The 8,424-nt window shown below is 36.9% G+C and overlaps 1 protein-coding gene across 1 annotated transcript in view; it reads right to left on the bottom strand.

Moving 5' to 3' along the window:
* Positions 1-458: 458 nt before the first annotated feature.
* The window catches only part of LOC105554498 (axin interactor, dorsalization-associated protein-like), a gene marked incomplete at its 3' end in the record, with an annotated part of 17,484 nt that continues 9,518 nt past the window's right edge, over positions 459-8,424 (bottom strand). Inside the window, exons 3-4 of the mRNA XM_012001002.1 lie at positions 880-933; positions 459-513 (exon numbers count right to left, since the gene is read on the bottom strand). Of these exons, the coding sequence (XP_011856392.1) occupies positions 459-513; positions 880-933 (109 nt within the window). The remainder of the gene's footprint in view (positions 514-879; positions 934-8,424) is intronic.

Genomic DNA, 8,424 nt, shown 5'->3' with positions numbered 1-8,424 from the left:
AATATTTGAATAAATTATTTACTTCAAAAAAGTTTTAAAGAGAAAGGAAAATGAAGACAACAAAGAAATATTTTGCAGAGCAGCTCCAACAGCTGGACTTTAGTTTTCAATGACATGTAGTGTAAATGGGCATCAATGACTAAAGCTTTACTTCCTCCACTAGATGCTGCTGCAAATGTTTACCAAAGTAACTGTGGTTTTATTAAAGTGAGCAAGACAAAATAAAGGCTAATACACATTTAGATGAGGTACAACCTCATACATTCTATAGCGAAGATAAAATCCAAAAAATAATTACTATAAATGTTACAGAAGTAACAAAAGCACCCAAAAAAATCACATAGGACTAGATATTAACAGAAATAAATCAAATCAGAATCTTTGTTAAATAGCCTTAACATCTATAATAGATTAATTTTCCAAAGGAGTATCACAAAAAAATATAAACTTAAACTTACTTGGTTCTAGCTTCTTCAGGTCCTCCAGTTTAAATTCTTCTTGAGACTGTGTGGACTAAATTTAAAATAAGCATATTACATCTTTTCACTACAAAGATTTCACTGCACCCTGTCTTTTAAGCGGCAAGAACCAAATATTCCAAAGGAATCTATTTCTTGCTTTCAAGGTAGAAAATGAAAAGTCTCAAACTGGTTTTTGTTTATTTTTGGAACAGTCAGGCCAAAAATAACAGAAAAAACTGAAGTCATATATTTTATTTTACAATGTACAAAACATGAACTAAAAAAGTATGAATTTAATATATGCTGTTATAAAACACTTCTGAGACAATACTGCTTTTGAAATGAATGTCTAATGTTTTATGAGAATAATGCAGAATAATTTATTTTCCTTGTATAAGAGAGGAGAAAAACTCCTTACCTGTAAAGCTGCACTTCGCAATTCCAAGCATGTTGCAATTTTGCCTATGGTTTTCTGTAGAGGAATAGAAAAAGCTATATATACCAAAACTGTCATAACTGTTAGTTCAAATCATCAAGTTAATTTTTATTAATAAAAGATCCATAATTCTCTTAAATAAGTTAAACTTTATTTCTTTCTGGCATCTTTCAGACTTCAGAGAAAAGAAATAAGAGGCAAAGGGTTGGGATGAGGGAGAGAAGGTGAGTATATATATTCTCCCCTGACCTAATGTGCCACAACTAATTCTAACTCAAGTTTGCTTTGATGACAGCTGTAGATATGATTTGAAGGGCTGCCTGGTATCTTCTGTTCCAAGCTTCACCTTTTCTTCTCCATAAAGCCTAAAATTCACTTTTTAAAAGGCTTAAAAATATCTGAAAGTTAGCACAATGATATAACTAATTTAATTTTGACTTAAGTCCAACACCAACTTGTTTAATTAAATACATAGGCAACACTAAGCAAAACTGATATTGTGATAAACGGTGATAAATTTTATAGTTGGATCTGTTTTATATAACATGAGCTGTAAAATGGATATTAATGATAGGGCATAGATAGCATTTGCCTTTAATAAGCTCATGTTGTATTAGGAGAGATAAGACAAATACAGAATCATTATAAAAGAAAGCAGACATTTGATTGTATGAGCTTTAGCAAGATATGCCATTATATGACCTAAAGAAACAGAACAAGATCTGTATTAGGAATCAAGCCCCAATGACCAGAAGGATTTCTAAAATTAAACAGTTTAGAAAATTGTCACGGTTCAATTGTCTCAAGTCTCAAACTGAAAGCAGAAGGAAAGTAAAGTTAGGAGAAGGGGGCTGTCATTCTGAGGTGGACCTCCAATAACCAGCTGAAGAATCTGTGATTACTTTAGCAGTAATTACACAGAAGGTTTTTTTGTTGTTGTTTTTTGTTTTTTTTAAACTCTTTCAGATCTGCCCTTTAAGAAGACTACTGTGGCCAGGTGTGGTGGCGCACGCCTGTAATCCCAGCACTTTGGGACTCCGAGGCAGGCAGATTACTTGAGGTCGGGGGTTCAAGACCAGCCTGGCCAACATGGTGAAACTGTCTCCACTAAAAATACAAAAAAGTAGCCGGGTGTGGTTGCAAATGCCTGTAATCCCAGCTACTGGGAAGGCTGAGGCAAGAGAATCACTTGAACCTGGGAGGTGGAGGTTGCAGTGAGCTGAAATCACGCCACTGCACTCCAGCCTGGGTAATAGAGTGAGACTCCATCTCAAAAAAAAGAAGACTATTGAAATAAAAGTATACATAGATTGAAGTAGGAAAGGGCAAAGACTAAAGGCAAAATCAATCAGGTTATTTCAATTGTCCAGGTAAATAGTAATCAGAACAAAAATAGGAATAACTAGGGTGGAAATTAAAGAGAGATTCACATAAGAAACAAGTATCAGGGCAGGCAGCTGAATTATGTCCATCAAGGCTTTTAAGTCCTTCCAAAAGAGATGCTTCTTAAGTTTTTATTAGGAATAAATCCAGATCATAAAAGTATTTATGTACAATGTCTGCAATGCCTACACAGTGAATATTATGGGAAGGAAAAAAGCATGTTTTTCTAAATGTATTGATAACTTGCAAAAGTTTAGTAAATTGGACTTGGTGGTTTTCTCTTTTATCAATTTTCTTTGGAAGGTGAATAAGGAGCAAAGAGGAGTAACAACTGCTGTCCTGGCCCCAGCACTTATGCAAGTGGGCGCTACGTAACTACAGCATGTACAATAAACGGCTGATACAACAACTCACAAAATAAACCACTACTGAGTAAGATATCACTCGATGCCAAAGAACAAGTGACAATATTGAACCATCTCCACAATCTCTAAAAATTCTTTTTAATCCCAATACAAGAGTTTAGAAGATGTCCAATTTTATTCTGAAAACTTAAAGATTACATCTGAACATTACATTTATATATGGCAACTACAGAAGATTTCATGATATTCATAGATTTATTCACTCTCAAACTGTTGCAGAGAAACCAGCAATAGTCTTTTCTACATAGAATCCAACATCCTCAAATTATTGTTATTCAAACACACCACTCAATTCTAACACAACTAGTAAATAATTCTAAACATAAATATAATAGTAATAGTGATGGCTAACAACTACTGAGCACTTAGTAAGTGACAGGCTCTCCTAAGTGATTTACAAACATTAATTCATTTAATCCTCACTATAACTCTGTGAGTTAGATACAACCATTTTAAAAGTGTGAAAACTGAAGCACAGGGAGGTTAAGTAACTTGCCCTAGGCATCAATGCCTTCTCCCATACAAGTATTAATCAGGACCAACCCTGCTTAGCCTCCGAGATCAGATGAGATTGGGCACATTCAGGGTGGTATGGTGGCAGACCAGCAATGCCTTCTATGCGATACAGCAATATATACAACAAAGCAATATTTCTATATCAATACCATTTAGCTATACTTTTATGTTCTTTGAAAACTGATTTTTAAAAAGAATTTTGTCTGTATTAAGTAAGATATGTCAATTACTAAGTCTTTTAAAGCATTACTTTCTTTTCCTCTCTTTACTATAAAATCCATGCGATTTCATGCTTTTAACATTTAAGGTAAAATGTTGTAGTTTAACAACTATGAGTCCACTAATAAACTATTTTAAATTTAAACATTTCTTGAAGCAGAAGCAACAGTTTTTTGTTGTTGTTGTTGTTTGTTTGTTTTTAATATACGGACTCTCGCTCTGTTGCCCAAGCTGGAGTGCAGTGGCACGGTCTTGGCTCTCTGCAACCTCTGCCTCCCAGGCTCAAGCGAGTCTCCTGCCTCAGCCTCCCGAGTAGCTGGGATTACAGGCACCTACCACCGCACCCAGCTAATTTTTGTATTTTTATTAGAGACAGGGTTTCACCATGTCGGCCAGGCTGGTCTCGAACTCCTGACCTTAGGTGATTTGCCCACCTCGGCCTCCCAAAGTGCTGAGATTACAGGCATGAGCCACTGCACCCGGCTGCAACAGTTTTTTATACAGAAATCTACTGAACTATGGCAAAATACCTCCACAGGCATTATTCATAACTATTTTAAGGAACCACACCCAACCTCAGTATTTAAAAAGGAGTAGAACACTATCATTTCGGCTATAGCATTAACTTTTAAAACATATAGAATGTATTGAGCCCAAAATCAAGCGCTTGCTACTGTAATTGTTTCACTTAGAAACAGATGACTCAGAAAAATGATTAAGAAGCACAAGTTCACATGTGTCAGAGTATATGTACTGACAATTAAAACTTGAATTATTAGCACTCAAATTAACTGCTCATATCCAATATGGTATAAAAATGGAAAATGCTTTCATTTTCAAAATATTGGCGATTGTGATTGCTAGGAAAATTGACAGCTCAAAAGATCAGTTAAAGGAAAAGATGGAATAGAAATGGACAATTAAAGAGCTAAGTTAATTTTGCTAAAATGTCTTCAATCTGTGTAAGAAAAAATAGGTTTAAAAAATACACATAAGGTAGAATGTTCTCAGTTAATCCAGACTTAATTTTTTAGATTCAAACAGCCAGTAATCTACTGTCTAGCTGGGAGCTGGAGGTGGTGAAGGTAGAACTGGGGGGGAAGAGATCAGGGTAAGGGTGGAAAGGAGAGCCTTATAAAATATAAAACAAGCATATAGTGCTGGAATTCTTATTACCACCAAATTTGACTCAAAACAGGGAAATGCTTTCTAAGCATCATGAGACAGGATATTCTATTCTGTCCAGAAATTTACTTGAGAAAATCTACTACACCAAAGTCAGGAATTCAGTGGAATGAAAGCTTTTGGCAGCTATTCGTTGGTTACTAAACCCAGTTGTTATAATGACAACACTATCAGGAACTGAAACGAAAGCTAAGTGAACTAATCATAAAAGAGGACCAAATAAGTGTTATGAATTTTGCACCAGAAATTGCCGAGAATATTAAGAATACAAAAAATGAAGTTTTCATACTATTTATCACCAATTAATAAAGTTTACAGATCAGTAGTTCTGCTTTAGAGCTCGTTAGACTTAAAATAAATATCGTGAAAATGAATGTAAGTTATTCTCTCAAAAACGAGAATGTATCTAAAAAATCAGAATTAATCTTGTCTTAAATAACAGTCACATGCGAATAAATATCAACACCTAAGACACAGAATAGCATTTATTCATCAATTTTTTTTTTTTTTTTTGAGACGGAGTTTTACTCTTGTTGACTAGGCAGGAGTGCAGTGGTGTGATTTCGGCTCACTGCAACCTCTGCCTCCCGGATTCAAACAATTCTCCTGCCTCAGTCTCCCAAGTAGCTGGGATTACAAGCATGTCTCACCACGCCCAGCTAATTTTGTATTTTTAGTAGGGACGGGGCTTCTCCGTGTTGGTCAGGCTGGTCTCAAACTCCAGACCTCAGGTGATCTGCCTGCCTCGGCCTCCCAAAGTGCTGGGATTACAGGCGTAAACCACCATGCCTGGCCCATCAAATATTTTTAAGAGCTCACTGTGCGCTAGACAGTAACAAGTTTCATCAAAAAAGCACTTTAAAAGTATGGTTTTTGTTTGTTTGCTTGTTTTGAGAGGGAGTCTCGCTCTGTTGCCCACGCTGGAGTGCAGTGGCCTGATCTCGGCTCACTGCAAGCTCCGCCTCTCGGGTTCTCGCCATTCTGTTGCCTCAGCCTCCCGAGTAGCTGCGACTACAGGCGCCCGCCACCACGTCCGGCTAATTTTTTGTATTTTCAGTAGAGACGGGGTTTCACTGTGTTAGCCAGGCCATCCTCGATCTCCTGACCTCGTGATCCGCCTGACTCGGCTTCCCAAAGTGCTGCAATTATAGGCGTGAGCCACCCTGCCCGGCCAAAGTATGTTTTTTTTTAAAATCTTCTTTAAAAGTTGTACAAACTATTGAATGGTTGGCATAATTCTAAGATTTGTCACTGCTACGAAAACACTAAAAATAGTAAAAGCATAAAAATTCCAATTCAAGAAAGAACAATTTTGCTTAGCATAATGTAAAGAACATTCTCCATGTTCCTCTTTTGAAGAAAACACAATTGAGTTTTTTCTCCTTTGGCTTGCACGCTAGGTCTGGCATTTAATTAATTTTGCAGATCCAATAGTTTATATCAAAATTTCCCATAATATGTTTCAGAACACTAAACTCAATGAAATGTTCTTTGAAGGGAGAGGGAGACTTCCAAAAGCAAACAAATTTTAAAATACTACATGCTCAAACTCTAAAATATTCAACATACACATGTGCGTACTAAAGGTCGCAAGAAGTCACGAACTCTATCTGTTCAAATAACATCTATCAATTTTTCAGAACCAATGTTCCCCAGAATACACCTGGAAGATCTCCGTTTTCTAATTATTTACTAATTTAGAGCCTCTGATAACTTCTTCCTTATGTGACATTGAAATAAGGCCTACATGTCAGTATGACTTTTTTTGGCCCACTGTGAATGTTTTACTTGCATTTTTAAAGAAAATTAAACTTTTAAAGTCATACAACTTGTCTTATATTCACAATGTAGTATACAGTGATTTGGGGTTCCTTATCCAAGCCCATAGAATACGCAGGCAGGCACAAGCTCTCTCTGTAGTCTCAACTGGCAGCCACAAATGCCTCCTAGGCAGGTATCATAAATAATAAACGCCTCCGAAATCAGGCCTCTAGTAAAGAAGGAGGTGCAGAACACTTCAAAGTAAAGGACATGAGAAGATTCAGAGATACTCTAAAGATCATTTAGAGTTCTCCAGTCCCTCATTTCGTACATAAGAAAATTAAGGCCACAGCTACAGCAAGAGCAAGACTCCCAGTCTTCTGATTCCAGGTCTCAGCTCTGTCGTCTAAGTCATGCTGCCTCCTGTGGCCAAAAATACAGTGGTCATGTGGCTGCTAAGGAAAAGCTATAAATTTAAGACTAAATAGCATTATCAAACACCAGCTTCAGCCTTAGAAAGTTAAAGAAAATTAAGAAAAAGTTAATTTTTTCTCATTAATCTAATCATTATATGATAGCTTCATTTCTTGATTTTTTTTTTTTTTTTTTTGAGACAGGGTCTCACTGTGTCGCCCAGGCGGGAGTACAGTAGCATGATCTCAGCTCACTGCAATCTCCGCCTCCCGAGTTCAAGTGATCCTCCCACCTTAGTCTCCCAAGTAGCTGGAACTACAGGCTTACACCACCACGCCTACCTAATTTTTGTATTTTCAGTAGAGATGGGGTTTCACCATGTTGCCCAGGCTGGTCTTGAACTCCTGGGCTCAAAGAATCCTCCCAACTCAACCTCCCAAAGTGCTAAGATTACAAACATGTGGCACCATGCCCAGTGGTATTTTTTTTAAAATATATTTTTTAGTGTGTTTTAGGTCAAATCACTTAATATTTGAGGTCATGTGGCTCATATATCCTATACCTCAGTGTTGGAAACAGGATGTAAGTAACTCAAACAGGTGATTAAAGATTAAACATTTTTTAATTCCCTGAGTTTTCATTCTGTTTCCATATGCATGACACATTCTGATAGCTATTTATATATGTAGCTATCTGATATTCTGTTTATCAAAATTTAGGTACCGTAACTCCCAATTCTGTGATGCCAGCTGATCGTTTCCTAATCAATTTCTAGAGAAATTTCAGATTTTACAGAGGCTCCTTTCCTTAAGCTAATCAGTCATTTCCGCTGTGGTCATTATTTTCCAGGGCTAAAATCCTAAGACTCCTAATATCTACTGTGCATACTAGGAACTACTAAGAAAAAAATATATTCTTTTTTTTTAATATTTATTTATTTTTGAGACAAGAGTCTTGCTCTGGCTGTCGCTCAGGCTGGAGTGCAGTGGTCCTATCTCAGCTCATTGCAACCTCTGCCTCCTGGGTTCAAGTGATTCTCTTGCCTCAGCCTCCCTAGTAGCTAGGATTACAGGCACGCACCACTAAACTTTGCTAATTTTTGTATTTTTAGTAGAGATGGGGTTTCACCATGTCGGCCAGGTTGGTCTCAAACTCCTGACCTCAAGTGATCTGACCACCTCGGCCTCCCAAAGTGCTGCGATTACAGGCATGAGCTACTGCACCCAGCCAAAAGAAAAAAAAAATTCTTTTAAATTGTAGTAATTTTTTTTTAAATACCAAATTAAAAAGTACATTAGATAAAGTAGATCATAAATATTTTTAAAATGCAAATATACAAACCTGCGTAAGAAATATGTGTAAAATATTTTAAAATGCAAACATACAAACTTGTGTAAGCCCCTAATCTTTAGGGGCTTCTTCCCAAACTCCTATAAATAAGAATCAAATGAACATAGATGAATAGACTAAAATGAATGTTGTTAGGCTTACTGTAAAAGTGTGCAAAAAGACCGGGTGCGGTGGCTCACGCCTGTAATCCCAGCACTTTGGGAGGCCGAGACGGGCGGATCACGAGGTCAGGAGATCGAGACCATCCTGGCTAACACGGTGAAATCCCGTCTCT

This window comes from Mandrillus leucophaeus, unplaced genomic scaffold, assembly GCF_000951045.1.
Source record: "Mandrillus leucophaeus isolate KB7577 unplaced genomic scaffold, Mleu.le_1.0 Scaffold645, whole genome shotgun sequence".
Taxonomy (NCBI): Eukaryota; Metazoa; Chordata; class Mammalia; order Primates; family Cercopithecidae; genus Mandrillus; species Mandrillus leucophaeus.
Note: the sequence above shows the minus strand (reverse complement) of the source record. Positions and strands in the feature narration are given on the sequence as shown.